This window comes from Gopherus evgoodei, chromosome 4 (assembly GCF_007399415.2).
Source record: "Gopherus evgoodei ecotype Sinaloan lineage chromosome 4, rGopEvg1_v1.p, whole genome shotgun sequence".
NCBI classification, from domain to species: Eukaryota; Metazoa; Chordata; order Testudines; family Testudinidae; genus Gopherus; species Gopherus evgoodei.
This window is the reverse complement of record NC_044325.1, coordinates 63,340,701-63,357,879: the sequence shown is the minus strand read 5'-3', so window position 1 is coordinate 63,357,879 and position 17,179 is coordinate 63,340,701. Positions and strand designations below refer to the sequence as shown.

The window sequence follows — 17,179 nt, the reverse complement described above, 5'->3', positions numbered from 1 at the left end:
ATGTTTTTTGACAAATAGATTCCTTATTAGGCAAATTAATACAGAACTGAGTAATAATTCATTCAAACTGCAATACAGAACCATATTTTCTGCACCTCTCAAACAGCGCAAAGGCTTGAGGGAGTCAGGGGTAATGGAGAAGCTGAGGGAGAGGGAAGCAGTTGCTGGAAACGAGTCTGGGTGTGAACTTGAGAGGGTTGTTGGACATGGGTGGGAAAAGTATAGACCTTTTTTTGGGGGGGGCACAGAGGGAGGGATTGTTAGGGAGTTTCCCCCATGCAGATCCTTAGCCTCTCCCATTCAGGCACATCTGCCCCACCCCCATGAGTCTCTCCACTCGTCCCCCATCTCTATGTATCTCTGTGCCCCCACTCACCCATCTCCCTTCCTCCATGTAGCCCCACACCCCCTCAGCCAACCCCCTCCCCCATCCTGTTGTAGCCCTGCACCCCCTGCCCCTCATCCCCATTTGTCCCTGCACTCTTTCCCCCATCCTTATCTGTCTCTGTGCCCTCTGGTGTGTGGCCATCACTCTACAGGTCCTGGTTCATTACTGGGATTCCTATGAACTACAATAACAAAATAATAATAAATGGTGATTTGCGTGTAAAGGTAACTAGCCTCTATCTAGTCCCCAAAAAAGAACAGGAGTACTTGTGGCACCTTAGAGACTAACATTTATTTCAGCATAAGCTTTCGTGGGCTACAACTCACTTCTTCAGATGCATAGAATGGAACACAGAGACAGAAGGTATTTATACATACAGAGAACATGAAAAGGTGGAAGTACACATACCAACTGTAAGAGGCCAATCAATTGAGATGAGCTAAGGAGCAAGGGATGTATTTGCCTTCAGCAGCCCCCAAGTTAGAAGCTGCTGCCTGACAGCGCTTGATGCCAAGATAGCATGCTGGCCAAGTCCATTCTTTGGAATGCACCTAAAGAGTCTTATCCACATAAAGATCAGAGCCTGTAGCATTCACATCACACACACCAACGTGACAATTAGCCCCCCTTGTTGTCAGTTTGGCACAGAGGGCCAGGAATGAATGAGTCACAAGAGACTGACTAGCCAGCAGCCTCTTCAGATCATTGTTAAGGCACATTAGCGAGTGGGTGAGAAGCCTGTACTGTTGTTGTCATTGCTGTACCTGTTGGGGGGGGGGGGGGGAGAAGAGAGAGAGAACTTCAATCTCAACATTCTTCACTTTCCCCAAGCATCATATCCACCTACACAAAACACGCACAGAATCACTCAGTCACCAAGGTCCCCTACCCCATGGTTTTAGCTGAGAATTCCCACCCCCTCCACACACACACTTTGAACCAGTTATAGAGCAGGGTTTATGGTAAACATGTTGACATCTTTAATTACACCACCTTTAATTGCCTTTGCTATGTTCACTTATCTTCATAAAAAGGAAACAGCCAGATTTGTGCAGAGTCCAATCTATCTGCATACAAATTACAATGCACGCATGCACACACACAGTAACGTAGACAGCAGCTTTTAACTCAAATAAAACAATGAATTGCGACGCTCACAGAGAGGATGCTTGAATAATAAACCTTAACCTCCCACAGTTCAAGTTGTTTTGTGGCCAGTAATCAGAGTCAGTTTCTCTATCAGCAACAGGATACATTAGATAATATGGTGGTGCATTAAGGCCTTAAAAGTAACTTAAGCATGGCCAGAAAAAAAATGAAGCTAAGACACAGCACTCAAAACATTATTTGTACTTACTCCTTCCCCAACATTTTCCACAATAGGCCGTTCACCACACAGGAACATAAATTACCTCCACACTTTAGCATTATAAGGGATTTGCTTCCTGTGGTGATCCTCTTACAGAAGAAATAGAGGAGACAGCAGAATTAAATTTGGGACTATGGTTGGCTGAAATTTGGAATTTCCAGGTCATAGGAAATTTCAACATTCAAAATTTCCCCTGAACTGGAGATTCTGAAAAATCATGTTTCCGAAACACCGAAACAGTGTTTTCAAAATGAAATATGCAGGGGGTGCCAGAACAATTTGTATAGGGCGGGTGCTGAGAGCCATTAAACTGAACTGTAAACCCTGTATATAACAGAAACCATTTCAAGGTTGGCGGTGCGGTATCACTTAGTTCCAGCACCTGTGGAAATAGCTCCCAGGTAACTGCTTGGTGAAACTGATATAATTCATGTCACTTTCACTACTTCCCGCCACTGAATAGCAGATATCAAAGGGTCATTTTCAAGGCTACCATTCAGTCTTGAACAGCAGCTACCAGGGATTCCATGGTCCACTAGCTCCATGGCAGCCTGGCCACATGGATGGCAAACCTAGGGCTACCAAATTCCCACATCAGCTGGCTCCCCAAGCTAATAAGAGCATAGGCATCCGGGGTGCAAGTTGACTGGGGAGTCTGGCTCAGTGGCAGACAGCCTGGAAGCCCCAACTGGAGATGGGGATCTCTGAACTTCCACGCTCCCTAAGGTACTGGGAGTTCAGATCCTGAGAGCAACAGCTTGAGGCAAGGCTGCCATTCCCTCATCAGGAAGTATGGAAACCCCAAGAGCTCCAGCTGGAGCTTTCAGGCTCAAAATTAGTTTCATCAAAGGTTGGATGGAAGGGTTTGCCCAGATTTATAAAATAGCACTTTGTTCTTTGCCATCAGCTTTATGCAATGATCCACCAAGGATTTTTAAAAAGTGTGTATATAGTTATATATTTATTTATTTAAAATGCTGTAGGGTGGCTGGTTTTTTTCGTATGTGCATCACTCTCAGCAACTCTGGTCTTTCCTGGTGTTGCTAGAGGACCACCTCTGTTGGATGTATTTATTCAAGCGGCAGAATGATAAATTCAACACATTCTTCAACATCTCAGTCAGCAAAGATAAACCAGAGTTAAAAAAACCCTTCTCCTCTCTTGTTATGCTAATGATCTTTCATTTTGCAGAATGGGGCAATGTGACATACTAGTTGGTAAATCATGGAGCCTCTGTACTTCCCTCCTACACTATAGCCACAGAATTATAAAGAAAGCACTTAGCATTAACACGCGTAAATTATTAGGTAAAGTAGCAGTTGTGCCATTTCTTACTTTGTCACCTTTGTATTTCACACGGTCAAGATTATGAATACTGAAGAAACCCTCTTTGAAGATATGGCTCCAGTTTGGGCAAATAGAAGATTAGATGTGAATGTTCACAGTTAGTCTGTAAGCCTTATCAGGGCAGGGGCTATCTTATTATGTGTGGGCAATGCATACCACATAAGGCTCTGGTCAAGGCCTCTAAGTGCTGCTGTAATAATCAAAGGACTATGCATGTTGATCAAACAAAGCACTGGGTAATGAGAGAGGATTTTTGTTTGGCCAAGATCCCCACACTCTTTTTTCTAGTCTAGATGCACTCTTGGCATCCTTGGAATAAGCCAATAACATTCTAGACTTCCTAACATCAGACAAAAAAATTACCAGCAATGCACTGGGTTCTACAGGTTTGGGTTTACTGTCCACTGCAGGGCAAGTACAAAGGAGCTAGCACGCATCTACCAACATAAGCATTATTATTTAAGGTTGGGATGGAAAAATCCACTTTGCCATGGAAAATAGGAAATGTCCCGGTGAGAACATCACTGTCCCGCCCTTAAAAAAAAAAAAAAAAAGCCACACAAGGTTAACATTTTTTTACATCCTAAAGTCTTCACACACACAAACAGATGGCGTGCTCTAATTCTTGAAATACCTCAGCTGTGGGTTAGAACTTTCAGAACAAGCTGCAGCAAAGTGAAAACTAACCTAGGTATTTTCAGTTTTACTTTTACTATTCAGAACCCTATATCTTGTTGGTATCTCTACTGCAATCAGGTGTTTCATTCTGCAGCAACTCACAAAGTCTCTGAGCAACAGCACAGGCTGGTACTGAAGCACCTCCTACTGAGGCTGGGAGCTGCAAAATGAAGGCTAGGATAGTAGAAACATCCCTGCTTAGAACAACCAAAAAGCCAAAAGAGGGTGGAGTAGAGCCATCCTTGAAACAGCAAGTCCCTGCCATCTTCCATATCAGACTTAGCTTTCTGGCTATTATGTATTGTTAAGCTTTCTAAGCCCTATGTGTGGGTACATGGAAGGGAGTGGTTAAGATATGTTAGAAAAGATATGCACAGTACAAGATGTACAGTATAGAGCGTGATGGGGGTTAAGAAATAAGGAGAGAAACTATATGGGAGGAGGTAGAAAACAAGAGACCGGTTAAAGTATGTAGAGACTGTTTTGGATGGGAGTACCTACAGATATGGACTCTAACAGCAAATTAGACCATTTCTTTGGGCTACTGAATTTTTAGCTGGAGCAGTATGCTTGTCCAAGGAATTTTGCAAAGCTGATTTAAGGACAGACTGTGCTCCATCTTGGAACCAAAAAAAAAAAAAGGAAGCTGGAAACACAAAGAGGATGGAAATGTCTTATTGACAAGAACTGCACAATGCAACAGAACTCCAGATAAAATGAATGAAGATTAACCTGGCAGGAAAAGAACCAGCCTGCACAGTGCCTTGGTATGAACAAAACTAAGAACATAACTGAAACTGATCTGGGTGTGACACCTGAAGTATTTTAGATTGACGAACATCTCACCAACTCTTACCCAGAAAGACGAGTTAGATAACTGACATACAGGAAAAGAGCCAAGATGCTGATTGTCTTAGTTGTATGCATTTAGTAAGCAACTCCATTCAATTTGCAAACAAGGATGCACCCCGAACACCGCGTGGTGAGAAGAGAAAGCAATTGTTCCAAGCTTCCCACCTTTGAGTAATATTTTTACCCATTACTGTTACTATCTTAAAGGAAAACATAGTTAAGGTGTCTGGATTAACCATCTCTCCCTTCAGTAGGTGTCAGCAGGTTCATTGTTAGGAAAGAGTTCTCAAGACTGATCAGGAAGAACTCCTCCCACTGCCTCAAAATTCACAAACAAATCCAGGCACTACACAATAAATAATGATGGAAGATCGCAATAGCTCCAATGAGGTATTTTTACCACACACAAGTTCAGGATTTTAGCAAATACTTTCCTTCCAACACAACTAAAATGAAACACAAAAGTCTCAGTATCTATTCTTAGCTTTCATCCCAGTCCTCTAGAGCCCAGTCTGGCATCTTGGAATTGTATTCAAACTCTGCTCCCTTGTAGCGTAAGGCATGCAGGTACATCACCAGCTCCCTAGGAGATGGGTCCTGCCTTACTATTTTACACTCCTCACACAGAGGGTCCTTTTCTTCTGTTTGTCCATCCTGATTCCCACTTGAACTAGCTCCTTCAGGGTTTAGTCCATCCTGATTCCCACTTGAACTAGTGCCTTCAGGGTTTGCTTCATGTGTTTCTGGTCTGGTATCATAATTTGGCAAACAAGCCAGTATTTCAGCTTCTTTCTGATCCTTAGAGTCCTCAGTTCTGCAGGAGTCTGCACTTATAGGTGTAATCTCAACTGTCTTAGTACAGTAATCTGAACGGTCACATTCTTCACTTCCCACAATGGGCTTCAGGTCCTCCTCTGAAATGTCCAGGATGCTCAAACTCTGTTTGGAACAATGTTCTTCCACTAAAGCCCTGAGAAGCTCCTCATCTGTTTTATTAATCTCACCACCCTTACCCTTAGTAGGACCCCAGGCTTCCATATTGTAGATGGGGTCATTGACAATAGGATATCCCAGGAATTGCAAATGGACCCGGATCTGGTGGGTGCGACCCGTGAATGGAAAACACTTGACCACACTGGTCTTGCCATTGTAACTAAGCCTTTGGAAGACAGTTTTACAGGATTTGCCTTTGGGGTCCACACGACACACGCCCACTTTGTAAGAAACAACCAGGATGGGTTCCTCACAGGTCACTTCATTTTCTGGAAACTCCCCAAGCACGCGGCAGACATACTCCTTTTCCAGCTACAGAAGGAAAAACAGAGCAAACATCAGAAACACATCAATCCAGACTCAATGCAAATCGCTCTTGAGCTCCAGCTACATTAAGCTTAATACTAACTATTCCTGCCCTCCCCTTCACTTACAGATATGTGGGGAAGTTCAGACATTTCAGTTATAGGATTGCAGATAACAGGAGAAGCAAACAAGCATCTCAAGTGTACCTCATTATAAAGTGAAGTCTTCTATTTAGCCCTACAGTGGCTTCTGTCCCATTCAGGTGTATTTTATTAATGGAGTTTGATAACTTCATAATTCAACATTTCAACTAAGACCTAGGAAACTACTTTAATATTAAACCCAAATTTATGTCAAGATTTATTCTCAGATTTTTGTTGTCGCCCCTTACTTTTGTGCCCTTGCTGAAAATCTTAAAAGCCAGAGTGCCACAACTGGGATTGGCAGGTTGTGGGTGTGACACCCTATACCCCATGTTCAGCATTTTTATATGGTTATGATATATTTTGTACAAAGTATGACTTGTTCAGTAGATTGAGTTTTCAAATGATACCTCACAATACTGTCCTGTCAAAATTTGTGCATCAACATTGTATATGGAGTTATGAGATTTTACTATAGAATTGTTACTGAAATACACTGTAGTTCTGGGTAATGCCCGCAGACCATTTTCTCAAAGACATCATTTAGGTGCTAAAAGGCCATTACCTGCTTCATCAGAGATATACCAGCACAAGTGCTGTAAACAAGAAATGTATAATTCACCTGAAGGACAGCTGGCAGTTCACATATGCCATGGAACTGCCTGACACCATGACCCAGCAAAGACTTTTCCAGTGCAAAGGGTCAGAGTATAAAGGAGAAAAATGCCTCTATATACCTCTCCTCTCCCATCTTTACTCATAGACGATCACTTGAAAGACACAAGGTGCATCACTAAACTAAGGAGAGCTGGGGTACTGGAACAATTTTTACAGTGGTGGTGCTGAGAGTTACCGAACCAAGCTGTTAACCCTGTATATAACGGAAACCACTTCAACATAAGAATGGCCATACTGGGTCAGACCAAAGATTCATCTAGCCCAATATCCTGTCTTTTGACAGGAGCCAATGCCAGGTGCCCCAGAGGGAACAGAATAGGTAATCATCAAGTGATCCATCTCCTGTCGCCCATTCCCAGCTTCCGGCAAAAAGAGGCTAGGGACACCATCCCTCCCCATTCTGGCTAATAGCCTTTGATGGACATATCCTCCATGAACTTATCTAGTTCTATTTAAAACCCTGTTATAGTCCTGGCCTTCACAACATCTTCTGGCAATGAGTTCCGTAGATGGACTGTGCATTGTGTGAAAAAATTACTTCCTTTTGTTTGTTTTAAATCTGCTGCCTATTAATTTCATTTGGTGACCCCTAGTTCTTGTATTATGAGGAGTAAACAACACTTCCTTATTTACTTTCTCCACACCAGTCATGATTTTTATAGACTTCTATCATATCCCCTCTCAGTTGGGCTTTTCAGCTTGGAAAAAGACCAGTCTTATTATTAATCTCTCCTCATATGGAAGCCATGCCATACCCGTAATAATTTCTGTTGTCCTTTTCTGAACCTTTTCCAATTCCAATATATCTTTTTTGAGATGGGGCAACCACATCTGGCAAGCAGTCTTCAAGATGTGGGTGTACTATGGATTTCTGTCTTCTTATCTATCCCCTTCTTAATGATTCCCAACATTCTGTTCACTTTGTTGACTGCCACTGCATATTGAGTGGATATTTTCAGAGAAACAACCCCCAGTTCCAACACCTATGAGGGAAAGTGGTCCTGGCCTAGCCGTTTTTCCAGCCAGTACAGACTACTGAAAGTTTTGGTGAGAGAAAAACTTTTTGCTTTTAAACTTGTTAACCTTGGTAAAGTTTATGAATTTGCTTGCGTGTTTATCTTTTTTCTTCTTTTGTAACCAACTCTGACGTTTATGCCTTATCACGTGTAAATCACTTAAAATTAGGGCTATCAAACTATTAAAAAAATCACAATTGCAAGATTAAAAAAGAGTTGTGTATTAATTTCAGTTTTAATTGCACTGTTAAATAAAAGAATACCAATTTAATTTATTATAAATATTTGTGGATGTTCTTCTACATTTTCAAATATATTGATTTCAATTACACCACACAGAACAAAGCATACTGTACTCTATTATCTGAGTACAAATATCTGCATTGCAAAAAAGATAGAAAGAAACAGTATTTTTCAATTCATCTCGTACAAGTACTGTAGTGCAATCTCTATCGTGAAAATGCAACTTACAAAGGTAGAATTATTATTTTTTGTTTTTACATAACTGCACTCAAAAAGACAACAATGTAAAACCTTAGAGCCCACAAGCTGAGGCATAAAGGGCATACAAATGTTTAGCATATCTGGCACGCAAATATTTTGTAATGCCGACTAGAACAGTGCCATGCAAAAACCTGTTCTTACTTTCAAGTGACGCTAAACAAGAAGGGGGCAACATTATCTCCCATAAATATAAACAAAATTATGTCTTGAGTGATTGGCTGAACAAGAAAGAATGAGTGGACTAGTACGAGGTGAACTGAAAATTATAATCTCTTATCTTTTTTACAGTGTAAATATTTGTAATAAAAAATAATATAAAAAGAGCACTGTACACTTTAATGTGTTATAACTGACATCAATATATTTGAAAATGTAGAAAAACATCCAAAATATAATAAATTGGAATTCTATTATTTAACAGTGTGATTAAAACTGCGATTAATCGTGACTTTTTAAAATCTAATTAATTTGTTTTGTGTTAATTGCATGCATTAACTGCGTGCATTAACTGCAATCAATAGACAGCCCTACTTAAAATCTAAAACAAGTTATTAACTAGAGAAAGACAGTATCAGAGGGGTAGCCGTGTTAGTCTGGATCTGTAAAAGCAGCAAAGAATCCTGTGGCACCTTATAGACTAACAGACATTTTGGAGCATGAGCTTTCGTGGTTGAATACTCACTTCATCAGATGCATGTAGTGGAAATTTCCAGGGGCAGGTGTATATATATATGCAGGCAAGCTAGAGATAATGAGGTTAGTTCAATCAGGGAGGATGAGGCCCTGTTCTAGCAGTTGAGGTGTGAAAACCAAGAGAGGAGAAACTGGTTCTGTAGTTGGCAAGCCATTCACAGTCTTTGTTTAATCCTGAGCTGATGGTGTCAAATTTGCAGATGAACTGAAGCTCAGCAGTTTCTCTTTGAAGTCTGGTCCTGAAGTTTTTTTTTGCTGCAGGATGGCCACCTTAAGGTCTGCTATAGTGTGGTCAGGGAGGTTGAAGTGTTCTCCTACAGGTTTTTGTATACTGACATTCCTAATATCCTGAGCTAGAGTTACTATGGTGCAGTGTGCAGTTACTGGTGAGAATGCGTTTCAGGTTGGCAGGTTGTCTGTGGGCGAGGATGGCCATCACATACAGTCTCCAGCTAAAACCCCTCCAACGCATCATCAGGCATCTACAACCCATCCTGGACAATGACCCCACACTTTCACAGGCCTTGGGTGGCAGGCCAGTCTTTGGCTCAGGAACCAATCCATGCAACAAACCTCGATGCCAACTCTGCCCCCATATCTATACCAGCAACACCATCACAGGACCTAACCAGATCAGCCACACCATCACCGGTTCATTCACCTGCACATCCACCAATGTAATATACGCCATCATATGCCAGCAATGTCCCTCTGCTATGTACATCGGCCAAACTGGACAGTCTCTACAGAAAAGGATAAATGGACACAAATCAGACATTAGGAATGTCAATATACAAAAACCTGTAGGAGAACACTTCAACCTCCCTGACCACACTATAGCAGACCTTAAGGTGGCCATCCTGCAGCAAAAAAATTTCAGGTCCAGACTTCAAAGAGAAACTGCTGAGCTTCAGTTCATCTGCAAATTTAACACCATCAGCTCAGGATTAAACAAAGACTGTAAATGGCTTGCCAACTACAGAACCAGTTTCTCCTTCCTTGGTTTTCACACCTCAACTGCTAGAACAGGGCCTCATCCTCCCTGATTGAACTAACCTCGTTATCTCTAGCTTGCTTGCATATATATACCTGCCCCTGGAAATTTCCACTACATGCATCTGACGAAGGCCTTGGCTACACTACAGAGTTGCAGCGCTGGTGAGGGGGTTACAGCGCTGCAACTTAGGATGTGTACACACTTGCACAGCACGGCCAGCGCTGCAACTCCCTCGTTGCAGTGCTGGCTGTACACCCGGTCGAGCCTCGGTGTAGAGGATCCAGCGTTGGTGATCCAGCGCTGGTCAGCAAGTGTAGACACCCACCAGCGTTTTTATTGACCTCCGTGGCATAAGTAGGTATCCCAGCATACCTTAGAAGCCTCTCTGGTAATCATGCAAACTCCACTGTCCTGGGCTCACCTGACCCCTCCTTTAAATGCCCCGGGAATTTTAAAAATCCCCTTCCTGTTTGCTCAGCCAGGTGTGGAGTGCAATTACTCAATCAATCAATCAGCGACAATGCCTCCACGCACCAAACGAGCCCCAGCATGGACCAATGCAGAGCTGCAGGACCTCATAAGTGTTTGGGGAGAGGAGGCTGTGCAAGCACAGCTGCGCTCCAGAAGGAGAAATTATGATACCTATGGGCAGATATCGCAGTCCTTGATGAGAAGGGGCCATGAACGGGACACGTTGCAGTGCAGGGTCAAAATAAAAGAGCTGAGGAGCGCTTACTGCAAAGCTCGTGAGGGAAATCGCTGCTCAGGAGCTGCCCCCACAAACTGCCATTTTTACCAGGAGCTGGATGCCATACTTGGGTGTGACCCCACTGCCAATCCGAGGACCACGATGGAGAGTTCAGAGCAGGGAGAAGTGGGGGAGGGTGTAGAGGAAGGTGACAGTGAGGCTACTGGCGTGGAGGGAGACACCCCGGAGTCCCAGGAGGCATGCAGCCAGGAGCTCTTCTCAAGCCAGGAGGAGGCTAGCCAGTCGCAGCAGCAGGAAGTTGATGGTGAGGAAGAAACTGAGGATCGTGCTCGGGGTAAGCAGATTTTTATGTTTTGGGAGAGGAGGGTTTGGGTTATGGCTGCCTGCATGCATGCCTAAACGTGGAATAGCCCATTGATTTGCTCTATCATGTCTCTGTAATCTGCCTCGGTAATCTCTTGAAAAGTTGCAGCCAGAGCGTTTGCAATTTGCTTTCTTAAGTTGATCGGGAGAGCCACCGTGGTCCTTGTCCCGGTCAGGCTAACTCGTCCGATCCACTGTGCAGCGAGGGGTGGGGGGACCATGGCTGCACACAGGCAAGCTGCATAGGGGCCAGGGCGGTATCCACATTGCTGTAGAAGACCCTCCCTCTCTTCCCAGGTAACATGCAGCAGTGATATGTCTGGCAGTAGGAAACCCTGTTGAGAATTTAGGGATACTTGAGTGCAGGGCGCCAGGTTCGTGTTTCCCCAGCCCATTGCACTCTGTTGTTAACCCCCGCCCCTCCCAGCACGTAGCCAGCCACGCGGTGCGCTCCGGTGTTATGCACCCCCCTCCCAGCAGGCATCCAGCACTGTGGTGCGCTCTGGTGTTCCCCACCCCCCTCCCAGCACGTAGCTAGCCCCGCGGTGTGCTCCAGTGTTCCCCACCCCCCTCCCAGCACGTAGCCAGCCCCGCGGTGTGCTCCGGTGTTATGCACCCCCCTCCAAGCAGGCATCCAGCACCGCGGTGCGTTCCCCCCCCCCACCAGCAGGACGGCGTGAACGCGTACCAAAGCCCAACCCCCCCTCCCCCCAGCAGCTCGCCACCTTCCTGTTCACTACTGTCCCCTGTTCAGGATACCAGCTACCTCCTGTACCCATTGCAGATAAACCCCAGTGACCCATCAGTCAATTCCCACTCCCAAGGGGAACTCGGGGGGGAAAACCACTCACCCCATTGCTCGCCATGACTTTAGCTTCCCTGCCCTCTCTGTGTTATGTGAGGTATGTGAGAAGGATGCCACCAAAAGTCTAAAAAGTCCTTCACTGTGTGATAATAAACAATGTAGCCTCTGTGTATTACATGGTTCTCTCTCTCTTTTTTCTAGTGACCTTGACTAATGCAGCCAGATCACTGGCCTCACGTAGATTGCAGAACTTGAGACGAAATCCCAGAAAATCAAAAGAGGAATTGATCAAATCAGTTATGAGTCACTACAACAGAGAAAGTAGGAAGACACAGGAACGGAGAGAGAAAATGTATGAATGGAGACAGAGTGTACATGAATGGAGGCAAACAGAAAGCAGGAGAAAGGAATCGTCTGCCAAAAAAACCACAAAGCAGATGATAAGCCTCCTGGTTCGCCAAACTGAGTCTTTCGAGTCTCTCGTAGCCATGCAGACAAATATGTACCGTTGTAACCCACAGCCCTCCCAAAGCCCTCTTTCTTGTTCCCCAGTATTTCCACAAAACAACTTTCTCCAGCAGCCAGTTTCTTATTACCCCCAGCTGCCCCCAACACCTGTACGATCACCAACCAGCCCTGATAACTATAATTCTTACCCTGTTCACTCCACCCCCATTACCCTGCAGCATAGTAATCCTAAGTGCAGCAGACATTGAATAGTGATCAAAATAGGACATATTCAAACCTGTGAATGTACAGTCCACCAACCCAACCCCCTTGCCTTTTATGTACTGTATGTTGAATAAAAGATTTTTTTTCTTTTTCACTACGTTATATTATTGCTGGAAGTGGTAAATATTGTGCCCCAAGGTACAGCAAAGCACATCAAATGCACCAAACATTACTGTTGGCTCTCAGCATCAAACTGCTCCCTTAAAGCATCCCTAATCCTTGAAGCCCTTTCCTGGGCCTCCCTATTAGCCCTGCTCTATATTATGGAGGGTACAGCACGCGGATATAACAGTGGAGATGCTGCTTTCCCCCAAATCTAGCTTCCCATAAAGACACCTCTAGCGGGCTTTCAAACGGCCAAAAGCACACTCCACAGTCATTCTGCACCGGCTCAGCCTGTAGTTGAACCGGTCCTTGCTCCTGTCAAGCTTCCCTGTATACGGTTTCATGAGCCATGGCATTAAGGGGTAAGCGGGGTCTCCAAGGATCACAGTGGGCATTTCGACGTCCCCTACTGTGATCTTGCGGTCTGGGAAAAAAGTCCCGGCCCTCAGCCTCCTGAACAGGGAACTGTTCCGAAAGATGCGTGCATCGTGCACCTTTCCAGGCCATCCTGAGTAAATGTCAGTGAAACGCCCACGGTGATCCACAAGCGCTTGCAGAACCACGGAGAAATACCCCTTGCGATTAACGTACTCTGATGCCAGGTGGGGTGGTGACAGAATAGGAATATGCGTCCCATCTATTGCCCCTCCACAGTTAGGGAAACCCATTTCTGCAAAGCCATCCACAATGTCCTGCACGTTCCCAAGAGTCACAGTTCTTCTTAGCAGGGTGCGATTAATGGCTGTGCAAACTTGCATCCGCACCATTCCAACAGTAGACTTTCCCACTCCAAACTGGTTCACCAACGATCGGGAGCAGTCTGGAGTTGCCAGCTTTCAGATTGCAATAGCCACTCGCTTCTCCACTGGCAGGGCAGCTCTCAATCTCGTGTCCCTGCGCCGCAGGGTAGGGGCGAGCTCAGCACACAGTGCCATGAAAGTGGCTTTTCTCATCCGAAAGTTCTGCAGCCACTGCTCATCATCCCAAGATTGCAGGACGATGTGATCCCACCACTGAGTGCTGGTTTCCCGAGCCCAAAGGCGCCGTTCCACGGTGCTGAGCACGTCTATTGCTGCCACAAGCAATTTAGTGTCTTCACCGTCAGGCGATTCAATATCATCGTCTGACTCCTCACTGTCACTGTCACTCTCACTTTGCAGCTGAAGGAATAGCTCCACTGCCATGCGTGATGTGCTGGCAACATTCATCAGCAAGGTCCTCAGCAGCTCAGGCTCCATTTATAACAAAAACCGCAGAAATCGCGCTGCAGAATCACAATGCCGCCAAACTGCTCGGAATGTGTAGCAAAGCACCACGGGGCGTTGGAACAGGAAGCGGAAAGACCCGCACACTTCCTTCCCCTTCCCACAAGCCACAGCGCCAAAATGGGACGAGGTGCTCTGTGGGATAGCTGCCCACAATGCACCACTCCCAACAGCGCTGCAAGTGCTGTAAGTGTGGCCACTCTGCAGCGCTGGCCCTACACAGCTGTACTAGCACAGCTGTAACTACCAGCGCTGCAAAACTGTAAGTGTAGCCATACCCGAAGTGAGTATTCATCCACAAAAGCTCATGCTCCAAAACGTCTGTTAGTCTATAAGGTGCCACAGGATTCTTTGCTGCTTTTAGAGAAAGATACTGTTTTATCTAAACCAGTTTGTTTAGGTTGAAGTGTTTGGGAAGTCTCCACTTGAGACAACAAAGGCTGATGCATATTCATTACCCTTTGTAGGAATGACGGACTAATTTATGAGCTTGTGCGGTCCTGTGGGCTACTGAAGGTACTCAAAAATATGCGGATGTTGCCCTGTATCTATTTATGGAGGGCACGACACATCATTCATGCACTCAGCTGATAGAGACTTTGCATGCTGGTGGCTGTGATTGATCAGAGCCTGGAGAGGTTTGCTGTTCACTAGCAAAGCAATGTAAAAGGCATCCCAGGCTGGAGAGCTAAGGGGCCATAGCAGTTCAGCATGCACCCTGGGTAATGTCACAACAGGCTATTGCATAGAACATTTACAGGGGAATCTGAGCCCTTCAAAACAGAAATAGGGTTTGTATTAAAACACCAATAGCCTTTCAATTACTATCTCACAAACTAGCACACTTATCTACTATACAACCTACTGAGGGACCCGAATTCTGCTTAGTGGAGCACCACATTAGCATCCTACCAAGAGCACAAGGGGTGCATGTAATTTGCACCTGTCTTCATCTTAAAGAAAAAGCGCTGACCTACTGAGACCACAGGTCCTAAAATGCAATGCCCCTAGACATAAGCTGTATTTATGTATTAAAAGTTAAAGCAGCCACAGGCTGCAATGTAAACTTTGGGACTTGTGTTTGGCCAACAGCCTGTACTTGGACCAAACCTGCTTCAAGAGCTCTTGAAAGATGCACTTTGAAAATCACTTAAGTCCTCAGCTCTCACCTGTCTCTGCCGAACTTGCTCATCAATCCTTTTAGACACTTCTGCAGTCTTGGCAAATATGAGCACACCAGATGTCATGCGATCAAGCCGGTGAATAGTGTGCAACTCCTTTAGGTTATGCTCTTTGCCTAAGATGAAGATGACTGTGTTGTGTCGAAATCTGCCGCATGGGTGTACAGGTAAAGACGAGGGTTTGTCCACGACAACCACCTCGTCATTCTCTACCAAGATCTGGATAGGCTGAGCAGTGACTGGAGGCTCATGGCGATGCACCGTATTCCTCAGAAAATCATTATTCTACAAGCAAAACAGATTATTAGAATAGATATGATTTCCCCAAATATCCTTGATCAATGAGAAATAAGGGATAAATAACACCTCCAGAATAACGTGGGACCCAACATTAAGAAACCAGCTAAAAATATACTGGAAAATAGGAATGTATTATAATCATTAAACATACTGGTTTATCAAATCCTATCTCAAATAATGTTCCCATGCCTAGTACTTAGGAAGGGGGAAAGACTCATAATGCAAAAGGTCACTTGTGTGCAAGGCAGTCTGAGGGAGATAAATTCCTTCCTGACTCCTGCAGGTGAATTACTTATGCCTTGAAATTTTAACTAATACAGCTCCAAATACCACCATGAAGTTACATCCAGCACTTTTCATTTAAAGTCACACTTTCAGTTATACTAAAAAGCATCCCCATGCAGAGAAAGCCTTATTCTGCGCTCCTCAGATAAAGGACTTGGTTTTCCTGTAGGTTTGCACTGCATATAGCTTTGGATCCCACCACAATACAAAACAATAATTATGTTTAAACGTGGCTGTGGCCAAAATATATTACATTATTTTCTTTTCCCATATGAATGGAAGAGCAAAAAAAACCATTATGACATACTAGAGAACTAGGTTCTCTTTATGTGGGCTATTCTCCTCCCCACCCCAGGTCATCTGAAATTAGCTACACACATTTCAAAATATTGTTTTAATTAGCAGTTTTTTGGTAGTCTAGACGGAAGGCTTGCGCTCTAGCGGCTCTTCTAGAGCGGGAAACAGGACACCCCTTCCTCCACACACACAGCCAGGCAGTGACCCCGACTGCCGTAACCGTTGTAGAGAGCCAGCGGTCCAGAGGGGAGGCAGAGCGGCCAGCTGGGGCCATGGGGGTAGCAGGAAGGAGTGTGAGAGGTGAGGGGCCGGGTGGGGGAGAGAGGCGCTGCACGCGGGAAGGGATCTCTCTCCCTACGGGTGGGGAGCATATTCCTGAGATTACCAAATCGACGCCGCCCCCCCCACCGCGAGACGTAAACTACGGCCGCCCGCTCCAGTGCCAAGCCGCGGTAAGGGTCTGGCGGGCGGAGGCGCTGGGGACCTGCCTTGAGCACGATGCCGAGGTCCCGCACGGGCTGCTCGTTGAGGCGCAGGCGGCCGGCGCTGGCCGCGGCCCGGTAGTAGTCGATGGGCTGGGCGCGGAACTCGGTGCTGAAGACGTGCAGCAGGCTCTTGCCCACCCAGCGGCCCTTGCAGTAGGTCTGGAAGTCGAAGTGGTAGGGCCGCACCTTGCGCAGGCCGCCCTCGAAGTAGTAGCGGGTCTCGGCGAAGTGCGTCTCGCTGAAGCTCACACCGAGGTTGCGCTTCCTCGGGGGCGGCACGTAGCGCTCGCCGCGGCCCGGCCGCTTCTCCTCCCCGGCCAGCAGCCGCCGCCTCTTGGCCGGGGGGGGCGCGTCCCCCACCCCGCTGCTCCCCGGGCCGGGCTCTTCCATGCGGCAGCCCCCGGGCGCTAGCGCGGCGAGCGACCAGCAGACTCTCGAGCCACCAAGGAGCATCCACGGATCGGCAACCCCCGCCAGCCTCGCCCACATGGCCTCGGACTGGGATACCCCGGCGCCTGACGGCCCCGGAGCCCAGCCAATCACCCCAGCCCGCTCACAGTGACGTTTAACACAAGCGCCACGAACCCCCCCCGCCCGAACTAGATACCGCCCCTTTTCCATTGCCGCCCTGGCTCTTGGACGCGCTTGTAGCCGCCGCCGGGTCGTGGTGGGAGCGTGGGAAGAGCAG

At 46.0% G+C, this 17,179-nt stretch overlaps 1 protein-coding gene across 1 annotated transcript; it reads right to left on the bottom strand.

Annotated features, from left to right (window-relative positions):
• Positions 1-1,140: 1,140 nt before the first annotated feature.
• RPUSD2 (RNA pseudouridine synthase domain containing 2) lies at positions 1,141-17,039 on the bottom strand. Its single transcript, XM_030559473.1, has 3 exons — positions 16,495-17,039; positions 15,113-15,409; positions 1,141-5,939 (listed from the first exon to the last, which is right to left on the bottom strand). Exons 1-3 carry the CDS (start codon positions 16,978-16,980, stop codon positions 5,115-5,117), a joined length of 1,608 nt encoding a protein of 535 aa, XP_030415333.1. The 5' UTR covers positions 16,981-17,039; the 3' UTR covers positions 1,141-5,114.
• Positions 17,040-17,179: the final 140 nt, after the last annotated feature.